The 20,950-nt window shown below is 44.3% G+C and overlaps 1 protein-coding gene across 4 annotated transcripts in view; it reads right to left on the bottom strand.

Annotated features, from left to right (window-relative positions):
• Positions 1 to 12: 12 nt before the first annotated feature.
• Positions 13 to 20,950, bottom strand: part of SOCS7 (suppressor of cytokine signaling 7) — a 34,162-nt gene continuing 13,224 nt past the window's right edge. For 3 of the 4 annotated variants that reach the window (XM_019981276.2, XM_019981278.2, XM_019981277.2), the window contains 5 exons: positions 20,726 to 20,894; positions 18,519 to 18,647; positions 9,651 to 9,786; positions 9,079 to 9,232; positions 13 to 5,639 (listed from right to left, as the gene is read on the bottom strand). In XM_019981276.2, the coding sequence (XP_019836835.2) occupies positions 9,109 to 9,232; positions 9,651 to 9,786; positions 18,519 to 18,647; positions 20,726 to 20,894 (558 nt within the window). In that variant the 3' untranslated portion in view covers positions 13 to 5,639; positions 9,079 to 9,108. Of the gene's footprint in view, positions 5,640 to 9,078; positions 9,233 to 9,649; positions 9,787 to 18,518; positions 18,648 to 18,689; positions 18,799 to 20,725; positions 20,895 to 20,950 lie in introns of those variants that run through there. The other variant, XR_011562065.1, reaches the window with a different exon arrangement.

The following is a 20,950-nucleotide window of genomic DNA, read 5'->3' as shown; positions in this document are numbered from 1 at the left end:
AATAACATGAAATAATTTCTAAACATTTTTATTTCAAATCTCTTTTCACCCCTTCCGCAAAAAGACATGGGTCAGTACAGCAATCATAAAAAGGAGATACAAACACAAGAGTCAAATGTCTCCCGCACTGACACTTTACAAAAAACCGGGAATTGTACATGAGTTTTCCAAACAGGACCTGCAGCAGCTACTAATGTCCCTTTACAAGAGTCAACATGCCTATTAATACAGTATATACAGACACCCCATTCTGGAACTAATCTACAGGGACATCCCAACACCCCCCATCTAGCCCCAGAAAAATACCAAAACACATCCAAAGTGCATTTGTTTTGTTTATATCAAAACATCTTTCCCTTTCCCCACCCCACCCTCAGACCCTCCCACCCCATTTAAGATTGGCCTGCAAGTCTATTTTAACCATTTAGTAATTTTTTATAGTTTATGAAAATAAATTATACAGCAAATATTTTAATAAATTAAGCACAAAAAGGTTGAGGAAAGGAGAAAAACTAAATGGGAAGACAAAAGCCAGGCTGCGCTTTGGCTTGGAGGGTGGGGTGGCAGAAGAGGACGGAAGTGGTTGCAGGGGGATGTGGCTCCCCTTCTGGTGAAGAACTGGCAACCACCCCGAGCCCAGATTGACACCCCTCTTCATTGAGTTCCTTAAAAACAACCAAAAAATGTACAGCAGTGGCTGTGCCACGGGCAGCACCAGTTTGGGCATTCCAACAGGCCTGCCCACAGAGCGGTGCCTGGATTATGCTTGTCCCTTGGAAAAGGTTCTGGGCCTAACAGTGAGGGGCAGGTCCCTGTTCAATCAAGGGAGCACCAGGGATGGAGTAGTCAGACCAGCCTTCCCGCTCCACCTGAGCTGAGTAGGGGGCTTAGGATGCAGCTCAGTGCGGGGCTGTGTGGTTTGTGATCTCCTGGGTTCTGACCAGAAGTGTCCTAAGTTCAATTACACTCCATCTCCAGGAGCAACTAGGATCGCAGTCCAGCTGCGAGCAGACATTCACTGCCCAGACTGGCTGCCATTTGCCTGCCCCTCAGCATTTTGAAAGAGGGGGTAGGAGGGGGGAGGAAGCAATTCCAGGTACCCTCTTAAGAAGATGAAATGGGCATGGAGGTATGTCACAGACTCAGCATGCAGGACTGGCTTCCTGGGAGGGGGACCAGAGCGGGAAGGAATGGGAGAAGGGGCAGAGATGGAAAACAGGAAGAATTCAGGGGCACCTACCAGGAAGGTCAAGAAGCATGAAAAAGACAAAGACAATATGGAATCTGCATGTAAAGAAAGGTCTTTCCCTGGCAGATTATAGAGAATCGATAATTTAAATACAGTTCCTTACTCTATTTTTCTAACTGTAGTATCTGAGTCCCCAGTGCCTCTGTCTCTATGCTCCAACTCTCACCTCACACCTCCCAAGGCTTCACTCTTATCAAGGCCTCCTGCCATTTTGTGCTGAGCATGAAGACTTTAATGTCAAAACAGGATAGATCATGGGGACTGGCAGATTTGACTTTGCCTTCTTGAGCTGTGTGGCCCAATAATCCTATAGCTATCATGGGGGGAGAGGGGCATGCTTTTTTTTTTCTTTTTATTTTTTAATAAAAAAGGTTTTACTCCCCAGGAGCAAATAAATCATTTTGAACTACTGATAAACACTGCTGCAGTGAAAAGAAAGATGGCTCCATGTATGCAATAGCACAAATTCCGTGTAAGAACAGCTGTGTCGACAATTAGAGCTAAAAATCACTTCTCCACTTCCCCCTTCCCCACGAACCAAACCAAGAGGATTCCCATAGGGAAAATGTCTAACTCAAAAGCTCCTCCCTTAGGGACAGGGGCATGTAATTCTCTTAGAAGTGGACAACAAACAGCAGGTCTCCCCTCAGTGGAGATGCTCTCCACACCCCCATTAGTGGCAAGACTTCTGCAAATAAAGACACACACATACGCACACACACAGACTTTCAGACCTCCTTCCAGCAGCAGAGCTGTACATCCCAGTGCTGAGGCCTCTAACTTCAGGGCTCAACCCCTAGGGAGAGGTGGCAGGGCAGCGGGGAATCTAACCTAGGGGGCAAGTTCCTCCAATTGCCATTTCCTACCAGGGTCAAGGGTTTCAAGCAGGCCATGTTCTTCTGGGTCCCGGGGTGAGGGCTTCAAGGCTGGCACCCAGCTTTGCTGTAGTCTCTCACCCTGGATCTGGGAACACTAACCACCCTGCCTCTCGCCAGTTCTTTCTGGAAGCATAGGGGTTCTGTGGCCATTCCCACGTCACTCCCAACCTTAATAAGGGGCTTGTGGAATCAGCCCCAGCGACAAGCATGAAAGCAGAAGAAACTGTGGTGATGGGCTCCCCACTACGCCTCTGCCCTCACGAGGCTGGGAGCTGCCACCCCGGGCTGGCTTTCCAGGATGTCACACTCACTGTATCTAGGCACAGGCAGGCAACCAGACCAAGGTCATTGCCAACTGTCCCTAAGACCTAGTCGTCACCTATTTATCTAGTCCCACACCAAAGACCCCATACCTCCTCACTCCTGTGTGACCACAGCACACGAAATTCAAGTAATAGCAAGTTGTAGCAGTAACTGTCACTAGATCACAGTGGTTCACACCTGTCCTGAGGAAGGTTACAGTAGATCAGTCATAAACAAGCAAAGGTTAAACAGGCAGATCCGAGGTACTGACATCACCTAGCCACAACCAATGACGGGTCCCTAGAAGTGAGAGCCTTTTCCAGTCTGTGAGTTGAAAATGCAACCACCAAAAAGGAATGAGTTCCTCCTGCAGACTGCTTTTCAATTAGCACCACACAGAACTGGCAGAGGGTCAGGGGCACGGCCGGCGGGTGAAGGGGAGGTGCTGACGACGGCCAGCTGCTCCTGCTCCCTCTGCTGACTGACTGGGCCGGTGCCCTTCCTCCTCACCTCTGGATGGAGCCTGTCTCCTCCGGCACAATTCTGTTCTGTAGCCACTCTACTGAGAAAGAAGTAGGGTATAGCCTGGGCTGTGACTCATGCACAGACAGGTCACAGACATGGTCAACACTACCCTTCCCGGCAGGAGAAAGAACGGTGGTTGAGGGTGGGTCACGCCTCCTCAGCTGGTTTGGTTTTGTACCTGAGTACAGATCCTCCAGTGGAAACCGCTGGTACCACAAAGGGTCCAGGGCTCTGCCTCCCTCCCTCTGGCTATGCTGAGAGCAGTGAAGCCCCCAGCCACGGGCAGGGCAGGGGCCCCTGGCTGACTTCTGGCTCTGGGCTCCACCTTGCCATCATAACCTCTCAGCATTCACATCTACCTGATGACTAGGAAGTTTTGGTCTAGATCACAGCGCAGAAAAAGGATTCTTTGATGCCACTGCTCTAACTTGGGGCTGTGCACTGTTCAGTACACGCTGTGCAGGTATCTGCTTGTGTGCTCTTGTTCCTGCATTTCTCAGTGTCCTCCCCTCACCTAAAAACCAAAGTCCCACAGCTCCAGAGCTTTCCTAGACCATCTGGCCTTCCATGAACTTAGCCACTCTGAATTTCTTTAGAGCCAGCCCTCGATTCTCCTTTGCTGCGCTGAGTCATTCTCTAAATGTGGCCATCACCTAAAAGCTCCCTTAGGCCAGATAATATGTCTTCCACCTCTTGCGTTTTCCACAGTAGCTAGCCTAGAGCCACACAAGTGCACACTAAAACGTAATTTTTTAAAAAAAGATTTCAGATAGCTGCAAAACAGCCACTTGAGGATCTCAACAGATTCCAGTCAGTAGGCTTTAGGTGGGTGGCACTTTCTGCAAGATGGCAAGTTAATTTGCACATTCAAGAGGTGAGACCCATTGGTTAAGCCAATTCCTGGGATCACTATCTTAACTGGTTGGTAATACTACCATGACAGCCAGAGAGAGCAGAGGGGCCAAACAACAGAGCAGAGGTGGGCTGTGTTTATGCTACAAAGCTCATTTTGTGCATTACCTCTTGACAGCCAGGTAACAATGCAAGTTTCCACCCTATTCAGCTAAAAGGAGGAACGGTCATTCCACACGGGACGTAAGGCAGAAGGTCGATGCCTCCAGGTGAGGCAGTCCTATAAACCACCAAAACACTGGGGCCTCACCCTAAACCATCAGGAAACCACAAACCTGACATTATTTATCTCACTAGATGAGGCAGATTTAAACACAGGGGAACCAAAAGAGGCAGTGTACTGGAACACTTACTGCAAAAGAGTAATAAAGATCAAACAGCTCAATTTTCACATCTTAATAACAAACTTCTCCCCAGAGTAACTCTACAGAAAAGCAAACTCATACTGCTATGTGATTTGACAATGGCCCAGTTCAGAAAAGCACTGGAATTCTTCTCCCTCTTCCTCTACTTCTATCTGGAAAAGAGGCAGCTCTCAAATCAGCATCTGACAGACTTCCCAATGAAAGGAGGGCAAACAAGATCTAACTCAGGAAAATGTCTGAGTTGCTAGAAAGAACTCAGGAAAATAAACAAGCCTTTGCTCCCTCCTGTTTCAGACCAACCTAAGATGAGCTGTAATGCTCTCCTCCCTCTCCCTGATCTCAAACATCCCATTAAAGCTGAGCCATGAGGGAGCTTTCTCTAGGAAGAGCACAATAGTTTCCTTTCTCACCCTCCTCCACATTCCCTCTTACTAGCTGACAGACATATGGAGGTAAGGAACACTGACTCCTAAGTCATGGGTACCGTTTGCCATTAAGAATCTGGAAGCACGCTCCATTAACGGCAGCAGCCCGGGACTGGAGCTCTGAACTGCTCAGGTGATGAAAATACTACTGCCTTGACAGCTGGTAGAAGCAACAGGAATGATGTTACCATGACCAGAGTGAAATGAAGTTATCTCGAGGGAAGGGGTTGAGGGGAGAGAAACAGGGCTAACATGAAGTCATAGAATTCAGTAAAACAGAACGAATATAGCTTCTATGAGAGGTGATTCTGAAATTAGGTTCCTAAACCTTAGAAGGAAGGTATATGAGGAGTCACTACTTCCCCAGTGGGGCCATGTGCCAGGTTTTGTCCAGCATTTCTATTTAAGACTATCCACCCTCCTTTCTTTCCTGTTCCTGCTAAAGCTACCCATGCTTACAGAGAAGCAGGTTCTCCTCAATTAGAAACTCCCAACTTGATCTGCACTCTTGACTCCTTTCCCCTTCTTCAAGGTCAATGTGAAGACTGGAATTCTGCCTTTGGGACCAGCTGAATGATCATCACTGGCAACCTGCTCTCCTCTCCTTCCCTCCCTAAGACCTGCTCACCCTCAGCACCACTTCCAATCCAATGGGCACAAACCCCAGTTGCCTTTAGGGTGAGTCTTCTGTACCGAGAAATGCAAATATACAAAACAAAACTTCTGAAAAAGGAACAGTGTTGAGACTTCTTCCGGTTTCCCGGGGAGTTCATCCAGCTCCAGGAGCACAGGGCTGGATGTGACATGGTGGAGCCCTGCTCAGAGTCCGCTGGTGTGCTTCATCCAAGCCCCAGGGTGGTGAGGGAAACCAGTCTCTTGCACAGAGGATCCCAATCCTTCCTACTCCCTCGTGTTTTCTTCACTCTCCTTTTCATGGTGGCTTCATTTGGTTCTTTAAAACTGGAGCTTGGCAACCAAATGCCTAGGTTAAAAAAGAGGAAAATTAGAGTGGCTCAATACAGTGGAATCAAAACGGAGTCACAGCCCAGCCTCTGGAGGTAGAGGAGCACAGCTCAAAGGGAGAATGGAGCCTGGAGAGCCCAGTGCTTCCACAAACACTGCAGGTGGCTGGGGATGCAGCGTGGCCTTTGTCATGGAGACCTGAGCAGCCTACAACCTGGTCACCAAAAAAGGTCCTAAAATGACAGATAAAGATGCCCCTCACACCGCTTCCCTTCTCTCTTTTCCTTTCCCCTTCATTTTCCATTCACTCTTCCCCTCTGCTTCTCCCCTAAGGCCCACTTGCTCTAGGGACCAAAAAAAGGAACCGGGTCCCTGGAGGAATCCCTGGCGAGTCAGGCTAGAAACAGCTGCAAGCCTGCGGCTTCTGGCCAGTGAAGAGGGCTGACATATCGTCACAAAGGCCGGTGTGGCATTAACCTTCCGATTCAAGAAGGGCACTGTGCCAGCTGTCACTCTGTCCCGTAACTCCAAGTGCCCTGGCAAGAAATTCTCCAGGAAACAGCATGCACAGACCAAGTGGCCACTAAGAACTCTGAAATTAAAACAAGTCTGACCAACGAGAAATCCTAATGGCCAAATTTCATAGCTTAAAAGGCCTTTCCCTTGGGAAGTGTTCCCAAGAGAACTTCCTTGTTTTTTCAAGAGGTCCTCAGAGCAAGCACAGCAGGGTGGTTTATTCTCTGCTACAAGCTACAACCCCAGTGTCACAGCAAAAAAGAGACCCCAGGAGTTCAGTGCAATCCTCTACTAATATATGACTGCCCCTCCACGCTCATGACCAATGGCCAGCCCCAGCCTATGCCTGATCATATCAGGGCTTTTGTACTTAGAGGATCTCTTGCCTAGAATGTCTGCTCCCAAGTCCTCTCACAGTTAACTCCTTGATATTCAAATCTCAGCTAAAATGCCACCTCCTCACAAGAGCCTTCCCTGATCATTCAAACTTGAGTATGAATGACATGTTACCACTAACCACTGAACTTCACCCAATTTAATTTCCCTCACAACATGCACAGTCAACTGAAACTAGCCTATTCCCTGACTCACTTGTTGCTATCCTCCCTAAAGAACTGCAGCTCTGTGAGAACAGGGCCTTTGACTATCTTGTTCAGCACTCTCTTCTCAATTCATACTGCCTACTTAATATATAGAGGTCTGCTGAATCAACAAATGGGGAACTCACTAACTCCTGCGGAAAACCATTCCATACTTGGATCTGTTCAAAAGGTTCTTCTAAAGATAAACTGAGGACTTCCCTGACAGTCCAGTGGTTAAGAATCCAAGCTTCTGCTGCTTGGGGCACAGGTTTAATCCCTGGTCAGGAAAGTTCTATATGCTGCGCAGTGCGACCAAAAACAAAATAAAGTAGAAATAAAGCTGGAGACTGAACTCTGTTTATAACTTACTCTGTGTTCCTGCCCTGCCCCCTGGAACCACACAGAATAAGTTTGATTACTCTTAGGAAAATCTATCAAACACTTCTTTTGGCCTCCAAGCCCCTCTCACCCTAAAACTTCTCTGGTCCATGATAATCATTTATTCCCTGCATTATGAAGTGTGGACAGTCCCCACCATCCCTAACCTTTCTCTGAATATACATGTGCTTGTGTAGGCTCCCCCTAAGGCACAGCACCTACAGAAGCAGTGCTCTAATTGAACAGTGCCAATTATTCCTCAACAGTGCAGATGAGTAGGTGGGTCCCCCTAGTTCCCTACCCTAATCATTGCAAAGCCACCAAACAGAGAAACCCTCCTAGACAAAAGAGCCCTTAAATGTTTTAGGAGACACTTCTGAGTGCACAAAACTTGCCAATACAGGCAAACCTCATTTAACTTGTTTTGTTGCGCTTTTACAAGTTGAAGGTTTGTGGGAACTCCACGTTGTCAGATGATGGTTAGCATTTTTTAGCAATAAAATATTTTTAAATTAAGGTATGTAGATTTTTTAGACATAATGCTAGTGCACACTTAACAGACCACAGTATAGTGTAGACAAAACTCTTTATATGCGTTGGGAAACCAAAAAAATCATGTGACTTGCTTTACTGTGATATTTGCTTTTTTCCAGTGGTCTGGAACAGAACCCGTGATACATCTCCCAGGTATGCCTGTAACTGAAGATCTGACACAGAAACTGCACATCCAGCCCAGGATCCTTTAAGTTAAAACTTAACTGCCTCCCGGAGTTACCATTTCTTGATCTCTCTTCATTCCTCTTCCCCTGGCTAGTCCTGGCTCACATGCTCTCCCCTCAAGAGCACAGGATCAGAGACATCCAGAGCCAAGAGGAGACACATAGCTGGGGTCATCTGAGCCATGGCCCCAAAACACCCACGGAACAAAAACACCAGTTGTCACTCTCTCCCATTATGAAGAGAGCTGAGAGGGTGGGAAGAGTTAAAGCCCCCTTTCCACTCTAAAGCTGTCCCACCTATGGGTTTTCCCCCTTTCTTCTGTATGGGGGATGGGATTAGAAACAGATGAGGTTAGAAGAATTCAGTGCTTAGAAAGGACACTCCCCACTGAGAGGGGGTAAGGGTAGTCTTTGACACCAGCAGTAGATCACTAGAACGTGAGATCTTACACGTAACCCTTACTACCAAAATCACCACTTTCTGGTAATTCTGTTCCCTACTTACCTCTACTTTCAATATTCACATTAATGTAATTTAAGACTTTTTTTTTCGGCTGAGCTCCGAGGCATGTGGGGATCTTAGTTCCCCAACCAGGGATCGAACTGGAGCCCTCAGCACTGGAAGCATACAGTTCTAACCACTGGACCACCAGGGAATCCCCAAGACTAATTAGAATCTACCTGTACAAACCAGTATTCCAAGGTATTTTATGGGAAAACAAATAAATAAAACTCAGTATAGCAATGGGATACACTCTTACATAAATGAATCCCTTAGTTAATTCATTTATTGTTTTCACCAATTTACTTTTCGGTGGCCCAGATGGAATTTTAAACAGAAGAGCAAGCTGTTTTTCCCTCATCCCCATATTCCAAGCCATGGGATAGTAGAACTCTCACTGAAGTGCATGCCTGTTGCAATTAAGGGCATTTTGTGTTCCCTTTGATGAAGTTTTCTTCCCCTTTGGTTTCCTGCTCTACATGTCATTTGTCCAACAGCTGCACTTCTATGTCCTCCTCTTTATATATATTCAGTGATTAGCATGCATGTTGCTTTGCAAATACTCAAGCCTTTCTTGTCTATTTGTTCTTCTCCCTGTTGGGGTATGTGCCCCCCTGGGACTCCGTGATCAGATGTGGCAACTCTCTGGACAGATGCCTGGATTGGGATATGTGCATGGGGTGGGAGGAAGGGGGCAAGGCCCAGTGCAGGATAACTGCCCAGGAAGAGACCAGGCTGGACAGTGAGGTGGAGTATGCATACCCTTGGTGGTGACCAGCAGGGGGCCCCTCGCTACGTGGAGGGTTCCAACACCTCTTGCTTCTGTTTGGAAATGAGCTGCGCTTCCTTTAGAGACAGGTATACCTCTTCCTGAGGATCATAGTAGTAGAACTTTCGGATATAAGAGATCAGAGGCCTACGAATAATACAAAAGAAGGGTACACACAAGTGTTATACAGAACTTAAAAAAGAAAGATCACCTTTATTCAACCCTCCCTTGTTTTCATTCCCTATATGGTTGAGACAACACCAAAGAGTCTCTGCCAACTTGAGAAAATTCCCACGTTCTCACTTATTATAGTTCTGTCTCCCTCACTCTTACCATCTCCACTCTACTCTTCACAGAGTCTGCACAAGGGAAAGTGACACACGCACACACCTTCCTCCTTCTTGGCTGTACTGTGACATTTCTAAGGTAGGTGCTAAGACGCAGGAGAAGTGAAAAATGAACGCCTGGGAGTTGCCAGGCTCTGCCTGTACACTCCACTTGCAGGCCTCACTGACACTTTAAGTAACCCTCCATTCCTGCTCCGGCTCTAAAGACCCCATCATACTTAGGCAGTGGGAGATCCGGGATGTGATCGATCCGGACGAGCTGTCGGATTCGGAATCGGCAAAGGTGCTGGAGGGATTTGACATTGCTGAATCGGGACACTGGATAGAGCAACTGGACTGGAGTTGGTGGCAGTCCTTCAAGAACAAAAACCGAGAGAAATATTCAGATGAGACAAGGCAGCTAACTATATATAATCTTCCTCATGAAGAGAATCCAGGGAAGGGAAATGGTGCTTCTTTACAGTTCACATATGTCTTCTGTACAAAAGCGCCCTTCCACAAAACTTGGTTTCCATAGTACTGCTACCATATTTCATACTCAGGGGAGCCTATCCTCTGGCAGGGGGCTTCCCCAGCCTGACTTCTAACAACTGAGAGTCTTGCTCTTCAAACAGTTCAGTGAAAAATGTCAAGCTAGAGACTCTGCTTGGAGCCAAGTGGCCAATCTCAGGCCCAAGGACAACAGTCAAAGGCATCCTTGTTGGGAATGGGAGATACTTGTGTAGCATCTAGAGTATCTTGGAAGGTGAGGACTCAAAAAGGCTGTTCAGAGGGGTCCCCACCAAATTCCAACTGAGAGACAGTAAGCAGAAGGCAGCAGCTAGGATCAAATTTTACAGGCCGGTCACACAGTCACTTACTTCAAGCCTGGACAATCAGGTTTAGCTACTTTTTACTCCCCGTCAATCCTCCACCCCCACCAACCACCCTTCTTACTTCTGAAAATTTAGGTTGGGTACAGGAACAGAAAAAAAGATGATAATACTTTTTCTTTTTTAGATAAACAGCTTCCAAATAATATTCATATTGGTTAACTATTTTTTTTAAAGGTTCACTTTAATTGTGTGTGCTCAGTTGTGTCTAACTCCTTGCAACCCCATGAACTGTACCCCACCAGGCTCCTCTGTCCATGGAATTTTCCAGGCAACAATACTAGAGTGGGTTGACCATTTCCTTCTCCAACGGATCTTCCCGACCCAGGAATCAAATGAGCATCTCTTGCGTCTCCTGCTTGGCAAGTGGATTCTTTACCACTGCGCCACCTGGGAAGCCCAGGATGTACCACCTGGGAAGCCTAGGATAATACTTTTAAAAGAAAAGCAACTACAGTAGCTTGGGCAAGCTGGAGTTGGTACTGTTCTGTGTACAAGTGCCTGCTGACTAAGGCCAGTCAAGCCCAATGGAAGCCCCACACTCATGTTTCATCACAGTATCAGCAGGCTCCATGCTGGGAAATTCCAGCCCCCGGGGGTCAATGCCACAGAATGGAGACACCCACAATGGCAGGGACATTGAAACACGTTCAAGAGAATAAAGAATACTCTTGTTTCAATAAACAAAGGACTATGGAAGGTAAGCAAACTGCTCTCAGAAAGAATCTGAGTTGCAAAACCTTTGAAAGAATTCTTTTCTCAACCATTGTTGAATCAAATCAAACTCTGTAGACACAACTTGTTGGAAAATAAAATATTTTGGGAGTTTAATTTCAAACAGTTTTAAAATTTTGTTTGAAGCCATGAGAAGAAAAAATTAAAGCTTGCAGATTGTCTCCCAAAGCCTTTTCATGGTTGTTAATAACAGACTTTCTAAAAAAATTGAAATACATTTCATGCTATATAAGTAAGCTTATCTTAAAATCATTTACCTCAGTCTTCAAAGCTGTGCTCCCAACACATACCACTATTACCCCCCACTGCACAATGAAGAAACTGAGGCCTACTGAGCTTAGAGAATTTGCTCACAGCACAGAACCAACAGAGCTGGCCTTCCCTGAGCACTTGCTCTGTCTGAGGAAGAGTTTAGCCCAGGGAACCTCAAAGGAGGGCTCTCCAGGAGTCTTCCAGAGCATCTGCCCGTGTGACTGTCTTAACGGGGGGTGCTGTCAAGACAGTCACAGCTTCTTGATTCAGGACCAGTCTCTCTTAGTCCTTGACTTCTCACCCCTATCTCTTTAAATCTAACGCTTATATTTTTAAAGCACTGTAACCCTCACCCTCAGGGGCTGGTTCCCCGGGGGGTCGAAACAAGGACTTTCTGCATGTAAAACTGACCTGCTAACCACTACACGATGGAAACACAAGCTCAGATCACGAGCTCCTTATTTCAAAATTCAGGCTTAAATTGAAGAAAGTAGGGAAAATCACTAGGCCACTCAGGTATGATCTAAATCAAATCCCTTTTAATTATACGGTGGAGATGACGAATAGACTCAAGGAATTAGATCTGGTAGAGTGCCTGAAGCACTATAGAAGGAAGTTCGTAACACGGTATAGAACGCAGTGACCAAAACTATCCAAAAGAAATGCAACAAGGCAAAGTGGTTGTCTGAGGAGGCTTTACAAATAGCTGAGGAAAGAAGAAACGGAAAAGGCAAGGGAGAAAGGGAAAGATACACCCAGCTGAATGCAGAGTTCCAGAGAATAGCAAGGAGAGGTAAGAAGCCTTTCTCAAATGAATAAGCAAAGAAACAGGAAAACAACAGAATGAGGAAGACTAGAGATCTCTCCAAAACAACTGGAGCTATCAACGGAACATTTCATGCAAGGATGAGCATGATAAGGGACAGGAACAGTAAGGACCCAACAGAAGCAGAAAAGATTAAAAAGAGGTGGCAAGAATACACAGAAGAACTATACAAAAAAGATCTTAATGACTCAGATAACCACAATAGTGTGGTCACTCCACCTAGAGCCAGACATCCTGGAGTGTGAAGTCAAGTGGGCTTTAGGAAGTGTTTCTATGAACAAAGATAGTGGAGGTGATGGAATTCCAGCTGAGCTATTTAAAATCCTAGAAGATGATGCTCTTCAAGTCCTGCCCTCAGTATGCCAGCAAATATAGAAAACTCAGCAGTGGCCACAGGACTGGAAAAGGTCAGTTTTCATTCCAATCTCAAAGAAACGCAATGCCAAAGAATGCTCAAACTATCAAACAACAGTGTTCATTTCATATGCTAGCAAGGCTATGCTCAAAATCCTTCAAGCCATGCTTCAGCAGTATGTGAACCAAGAATTTCCTGATGTACAAGCTGGGTTTACGAAAAGGCAAAGGAACCAGAGATCAAATTGTCAACATTTGTTGGATCATGGAGAAAGCAAGAGAATTCCAGAAAAATATGTAGTTCTGCTTCATTGACTATGCTAATGCATTGACTGTGTGTATCACAAAAAAATATGGAAAATTCTTAGAGATGGGAATACCAGACCACATTATCTGTCTCCTAAGAAACCTGTTTGCAGGTCAAGAAGCAACAGGTAGGACTGGACAAGGAACAACTGATTGGTTCAAAATTGGGAAAGGAGTATGACAAGAGTGTATACTATCACCCTGCTTATTAACTTCTATGCAGAGTACATCATGAGAAATGCCGGGCTGGATGAATCACAAGCTGGAATCAAGATTCCAGGAGAAATATAAAAAACTTCAGATATGCAGATGATACCACTCTAATGGTAGAAAGTAAAGAAGAACTAAAGAGCCTCTTCTACTGCTACTGCTAAGTTGCTTCAGTCATGTCCGACTCTGTGTGACCCCACAGACGGCAGCCCACGAGGCTCCCCCGTCCCTGGGATTCTCCAGGCAAGAGCACTGGAGTGGGTTGCCATTTCCTTCTCCAATGCATGAACGTAATAAGTGAAAGTGAAGTCGCTCAGTCGTGTCCGACTCTTCGATACCCCATGGACTGCAGCCTACCAGGCTCCTCTGTCCCTGGGATTTTCCAGGCAAGAGTACTGGAGTGGGGTTCCATCACCTTCTCCGAAAGAGCCTCTTGATGAGGGTCAAAAAAGGAGAGTGAAAAAGCTGGCTTAAAACTCAGCATTAGAACAACTAGGTTCAGGGTATCCAGTCCCATCACGTCATGGCAAATAAAAGGGGAGAAAGTGAAAGCAGCGGCAGACTTTATTTTCCTCGGCTCCAAAATCACTGTGGATGGTGACTGCAGCCATGAAATTAAAAGAAATTTGCTCCTTGGTAGAAAAGCTATAACAAACCTAGGCAGTCTATTCAAAAGCAGAGACATCACTTTAACAACAAAGGTCCATATATACTTAAAGCTATGGTTTTTCCAGTAGTCACGTATGAATGTGAGAGTTGGACCATAAAGAAGGCTGAGTGCTGAAGAACTGATGCTTTCAATTTGCGGTGTTGGAGAAGACTCTTGAGAGTCCGTTAGATACCAAGGAGATCAAACCAGTCAATCCTAAAGGAAATCAACACTGAATATTCATTGGAAGGACTCATGCTGAAGCTGAAGCTCCAATACTCCGGCCACCTGATGCGAAGAGATGACTCAATGGAAAAGACCCTGATGCTGGGAAAGATTGAAGGCAGGAGGAGAAGGGGATGACAGAGGATGAGATGGTTACATCGTATCAGCAATTCAACGGACGTGAATTTGAGCAAATGACAGGAGATTAGTGAAGGACAGAGGAGCCTGGTGTGCCGTAGTTCATGGGGCCCCAAAGAGTTGGACATGACTTAGCGACTGAACAACAACAAAAGCCCTCATCCACCCACATACACCACTGGTTGGCCCTCTCCTCATATACCATTAAAAAAAAATTCACACATGGATTTCTCTCCTGAATATATTTAAACTCAAGTGGTTTTAAAATGATTCTGGGTTCAAATGCCTCTTTGAATTTTACCTTTTCACTCATATGCTTTAAATATAGTCTTTAGTAAATTACACTATGATGAACAGAAAGCTTTTAGAAGGTTGGGGTAATACTGCTAAATTCAACATGACGTTTCAGAGACAAAAGTAATTTATGTACCTAATTATTTATTCCCAAAGACAGTACTATAGGACTTGCACTTAAAGAGGTCAGGATAATAGTAGCATACAATTATCTGACTGTTTGCTTACTTAAATTTTAATGACCACATATACTTGCCTATTTAATTGTGTTATTTTTAGACTTAGGTTCACAAACAGCAATTTGAAACCTGTTAATTCTCTGATATTCCCTAGTGTCAACTTGACTGTTCACTGTTTGCCCCCAAACACAGCAAACCACTGGAGCTCTGATATCCAAAGCATGTTCACAGAAGAGGTCAGAAATGGAGATAAGTCCAACATAAGACACCAGTGCAGCTGAAAGGGAAAAGCAAGATACAACAGTGGTCATGAAGAACTTTCCTCTGTCCTCATGCCAGGATGCCATGCACAAATCCAATTTTCAGCCACTTTGCTCTTTTCTCTTTCCCCTAAAAGGACCAGGGTTAGGCATGAGGGCTTCCCAGGTGGCTCAAGTTGTAAAGAAACCAGCTGCCAATGCAGGAGATGTAAGAGGTATGGGTTTGATCCCTGGGTTTGGAAGAACCACTGGAGGAGGGCATGGCAACCCAGTCCAGTATTCTTGCCTGAAAAACCCCACTGACAGAGGAGGCTCATAGACTACAGTTCATGGGGTTGCAGAGTCAGATACAACTAAAGCGACTTAGCATGCATGCACACAGGCATGATGAATCTCTTTCAGAAAAAAAGTAAATAGAATGTCTTTCCAGTCTTGAGCACCCAAACACCCAGGTCTTTCTCCCACAACAAACTATTCCCTGAAGACCAGAAACTATTCCCTGAAGACCAACCCCAAATGTCTGTTAACAGGACTGAATTGAGAAATCTGAGCTACAAGGAAAATATATCACTGAACAATTAAGTATAGTCTTAATGATGGTGCAAAAGAGGAAGCAATTGATTTCCTTAGAGTGTCTGACTCAAAGTGTGATTAAAAAAACAAAAAATATTTTCTCTTCAGGCACTTCAGAGATGATGGAGATTCTTCCAACTAAGAAGAACACATTCAAGTTGAGTTTGGCTCTCACAGCATCAGAAGTTTTGTGCTAATCCAATCACATTCTCTTTTGGAGACTGCTGCTTGGTGTTAGGTGTCTAGCTTACTACTGTGAATTGGACCAGACTGAGATGTAATCGGCAACCTCAGATTTATCATGATCATGCTCCAACACTGTCATGAGAAGAGATAAGAGACAAACCAAGCTCAGGGGCCATTCTTTTGACCAATGATCCCTCCCCCAATTGCTAGTTATTCTACTTATTAAATTCTTTCTGTTCCTCACTTGGTGCCATCTAGAACTTTCATTAGGCCTGGCTTTATAATCCCTATAATCCCTGGCCTCCTTTTGCACGAGGCTGGATATGCTGCTAGTACATTCAGCTCTAGATTTGAGCCAGAAAAACCTGACTCTGCATCTTGACTCTGTAATTCACTGTGCATCGGTTTCTTAATCTGTATTTTTAAAAAGATAAAAAAGGAGGGAGAGACTGTATCATTCCTTCAAGGGATCTCATAAGGGTTAAATGAAACAGTATGAGCCCCTTGTAGGCAGTTACCAGCAACCTAAAGTCTAAACAAAAGGGCTCCTTTTACCATCCCCTGAGTTATAATCCCTGGTATAAACTGACAGAGCTCAACCTAAATCTAATGACTACCACCTCCTCACGGGAATCCTCTCCCCTAATAAAGTCAGCCTTACAGAATGCCTAGACCACTGATAAGCAAAGGGAGGCAGCAAACAATGGTAAAGGAGAACGCTGACTTGGTCTTCTTGGTCCCAATCTTCCAAAGAGAAGTCACTTATGGTCTAGGGGCAAATACTAATTTGCTTTCCCTTCTCGATTTGATTACAATTTTAAGTGCAAATAGATATCCTACTTGTATCCTAGAAAGACACTCTCCACTCTCCACTGTGTTTATCCACAGATAAACACAATTCTGACTTCTTTATGTCCTCCCTTTATGCCAGGAAACTCAATCTGCAACTTGCTTACTGCTATTTTTTTTCCCATAGCAGAAGGTGGGAAGTAAAGCACAGGAGTTGGAGTCAGCTGGGCATTGGTTTGAATCCTGGCTTCAGCACTAATTAGCTGGGTAACCTTTAGAGTAAGTGGCTTCACTTTTGAGACACCCTTAGTTTCTTCATTGACAAAATTTAAAAAAAAAAACAAACTTTTTTTTTCAAGAGACCAATCTATTAGCTAACTTTGAGGCTGTTGCAAGAAATTAAGAGATATTTAATAAAGATCCTGACAAAATACCTGGCACATGGTAGGCAGGCACATAACAAATTGCAGCAACCCCTGCAGGTACTGACCTTCAGCAGTGTTAAAAATCTTACTTAAAATTTCTGCAGACAAGGCACATTTGTGGAATGAAATGAGCTATACCTGAGGAGTCTAAGATTCCATGAAGTCTCTCGATACTCTACAAGTGATACATGCTCCAGACTCCAGAATCCTCTGAGAGGATCCACCCACAAACAGAGATGACTACCCACCCTGTTCCTGTCAATCGCCACCAGGCTTTATATAGACTTTAACATGGGCTCTTGCCTTCTCTTCCTACCTGACCCCTTTTTGAAGCTAAGAGCTCTCTGAGGGTAGTGTACGTGCTCAGTCGCATACGACTCTTGCGACCCCAAGGGCCGTAGCCTGCCAGGCTCCTCTGTCCATGGGATTTTCTCAGCAAGAATACTAGAGCGGGTTGCCATTTCCTCTTCTAGGGGATCTTCTTAACCCAGGAATCAAACCTGTGTCTCCTACATTGGCAGGGGGATTCTTTACCACTGAGCCACCTGGGAATCCCTGAGGTGGAGAAGTAGCTTATTTTTGATACTGAGTTTATTTGATACTGTTTATTAAATAAACACCCCCCAAAAGCCACAAACTCTAAAAATGGCTAGGCAGAATCAGTTCCTATAAGAAAGGATTCTAACTTTTTCCATTTAACCAAGTCAACTGCATGAGACCCAACTGTGCTGACAGCACTGATGCAAGTAGTTAATGAAGTGAGAATTAATACAGTTCACACCCTGTCATGCCTTACTGAAATCACCAAGATTATAAAACACATTCCTGTAACCTGGCTCAACTGATGTTCCTGATATCATCAGATGTTACTGATGTTCCGCCGGAGGCGTCCCTATAACTTCTTTTTAGAGCAATTTCTTGACACCTAGTTTAAGATTCTTAATTTGATTCAGTGGGAAAGCACGATGTTCTCATTTTAAGTTCTGTTTCTATCTTACAAATTCCTCATTTTACTTTTTTCCAACATTATAAAAGCAGATTCCTCCAAACCATCCCTTCGCCCCAGCCTTCAACAGAGATGATATAGATACCCCCTATTTAGTGGGCAGGATAGGTACTGCCAGTGCTCCCAAACTGAGACTAGTCTCTGAATTCAATACTGGCAGGGATACAGGACACAACAAAGTACTCTAACAAAAATTTCAGTACAAATGCACAGAATCCAGGGCAGACTGCTATTAAATTCAGCCTCCTTGACACTCCCATTTCTAGTGAAGACTCTTTTACTTTCCCAGTTTCCCATGAAAATGACCCGAGAGCTCTCTATTTCACATGTAAATGTGAGATGTCTGGATCAGGAACAAGGAAAGACCTCTGAAAGTTAAACGTGAATACATGACACCCAGACATCAGAGGCAGGATCAGTTTTCTCATTCACGTGATCAGAGAAGCAAAGATTCCTTCTCAATATGTGTGTTAGTGTCCAACTCTTTGTGACCCCACGGACTATAGCCCACCAGGCTCCTGGCGGATTAACGTATAAGGACAGGATATTACCCACTAGGCTCGAGGAAGAGTGGATGCTACAAGAGCCAGGAAAAAAAGCTTTAAGTGTTTCTGGTTTGGGGGTTTTTTGGGTGAGTGGGTGCAGGAGTGGAGGTAGAGATCCTGCACGATCATACTCAAGTAAGTTAAATAATTAATATAAAGCTTTGAATAACTGTGGGAGAAGAGGGAGGGGAGAGGTGAGGAGTGGATATTATGCTTGATCATACCCAAGTAAGTTAAATAATTAATGTAACGATAGCCTTACCTGGAACCCTGGATCTCAAGAAATAGAGAAACTTCCCATTCTTGGAGTGCATGATGGCCCTCTTAATGAACTCCACCACTGATTGACAGCGATCCTCAAACTTGGGATGACACCACAGGCTGAAGGTTCCTGCCATGGAAAGTTGAGGAGAGGTAAAAATGCAAAACTTACTTTAGGAAGACTTGAGAAGCTGGCTCGAACATTTTAATGATTTTCCCTCCTGGAAAGGTAGCTTGTGGTCAAGCTGAGTCAGAGGTCCCTGTTCCTGCTTGTTCTACAACTAATGGAAAGAAAGATGTTGCTTTTAATAATACATAAATTAGGTCTTACAATGTTTCTGTTAAACAATAATAAATTTGAGTCAGAAAAAGATATAAAAAGATTTTGTTGAGTATGAACATTAATCTTTAAACCACAGACCATAAAGAAAAGGCAGCTATGCTAAAGTGAGTTTAAATGACATTCCTCAAGAAGATTTAAATCTTCAAGTATGCATAGAATAGGAAAGACAAGAACAGCAGTTTTGTGGATCTCACTCATTCATGTATATGTTAAGCACAAAAATCAAATTCTAAGTCTTTTCCTTCTGTAACTTCTAAAATCCCACACCCCAACATATTACAAAGATCCCACCCCAAACTTTAGAATCCCAAAGGCAAAAAGCAATCTGAACTCCCATAGCTTAAAAAAAAAACAACAAAAAAACTTCAGCAACTAAAGCACTAAATCCAAGAGAGTCACAAAAGGGATACTAATCACTCAAGAGAACTGCAGATTTGAGAACCTTGGCTACTCTTTCGGGATCACTTAAAAAGATGAAGACAAATGTTCCAGTGCAAACTGGCAACTGAAAGGCCCAGGGCTTCTATGAAAAATTCCATTTATTCAAGGCAGAAAAGTTCCTTTGAACAAAAAGTAATTGGAGAACCATTTGAAAATACTCTGGGATAGGCATCTCGCCTATCGGGAACCTAGTGGTCAAGCATTTATTCATCATTTCCATGGCCTAGTCATTTATAATTTCAATAGGTTTATAAAAGCACTTCACTCTGAAATGCTATGTTTTGCGTTTTGTTTTGTTTATTCGACTTTTGCTTTTAGGAACAGCAGGAAAACAAGTAGCAGTCTACCCCACAGTTCTCTAATTCTCTCAAGTCTTTGGACTGAAGTTCCTTTCTCTTCATGCATCTTGAAAGCAGAGGTGGGGGCAGAGGAAACCATGGACAAAGCTATGCTGACCTAAACAGCTACTTCTTGCCTAACAAGAGAAGCAAACCAAATTAATTCAGCAGAACGCGGCTGACAGCAGGAAAGATACAGTGGTGCCTGAGAAGAGCATGAAAGAGCCCCTTACATGAAATGCAGTATCTCATACAGTTCATTTAAGATTGATCACATGTGGGAAGAGCAAGAAGAATCGGAGGGGCAAGTCCATAAAACTCCCCAGAGTTCTCCACATTTTTAAAATTTGTAGCATATTGCAGGTATTTTGACAAAGTATGTGTTAGCCAGCCCCGCCACCAATAACCATTACAAGTTCGTGGCCCAAATCAAATACCAAATGTCCTGATGCAAAGTCCATCCAGACAGCAGTACTGAACAAGTCAGCTTCTCGACATGACTGGAATATTAAGCACAACCTGACCACAGAGGAAGACAGACGGTATGTTGATTCCACAAATTCTCATAGAGTTTTGATGACTATTTCCTACAAGACTACAAAGCTGACCAGAAAAAGACATAATTATCATTGATGTGACTGCCGTGCAAAGAAATTCAGAACAGAACAGTCACAGGATCAACAAATTCTCCTCTTTATATACATGACTAATATCTCTAGATGGTAAGTTTAATCATGAACCAAAGCTTGGGAGAATTTGTCTCATGGTCCTAGGTTATTTCTTCCTGCTACGAAGAGAGTTTTACTGGCTTTATTCTGTTCTTCAATAGTCTTCTTCAGACTCTATTTAAGAGACAAGATGCTGAGAAAACTTTTAAATGGAACATGTATGTTCCTCACCATCCCCACCAATACTTCTCGTGATCGAAATCAGTGCCCATATATCAATATTCAGTTGAGTCCCTGAGATTTTCCTACCTACTCACAGTTCCATTTCCGTGAATCCTTCCAATGAGAAAGTCAGATAGCAAAGGTAGAAAAAGCCAAAGGGGAAAGAAGGTTTCCTTCAAATGCCAGCACCTCTCACCTCTGTAGTGCTCCATTCTGGTGTGGTGAGTGATACCCTGTGATCGGAAACTGAGGCTCAGGATATAACGAGGATCGGAGCTGTCTCGTACCAGAAAAGAACCATCAGGCTTGCCTTTCAGCTTCATCTCTGCATCTTCCCAATTCATCGGCCCCCAATACCAACCACACTATCAAAGAAGTGGCAAGGTGTTAGAACACAGAAACATCAAAGTTTTCAGCACAA

The sequence above is a fragment of the Bos indicus genome, chromosome 19 (assembly GCF_029378745.1).
Source record: "Bos indicus isolate NIAB-ARS_2022 breed Sahiwal x Tharparkar chromosome 19, NIAB-ARS_B.indTharparkar_mat_pri_1.0, whole genome shotgun sequence".
NCBI lineage: Eukaryota > Metazoa > Chordata > Mammalia > Artiodactyla > Bovidae > Bos > Bos indicus.
The sequence above is the reverse complement of the archived record's forward strand: the minus strand, read 5'-3'. Positions and strand labels throughout refer to the sequence as shown.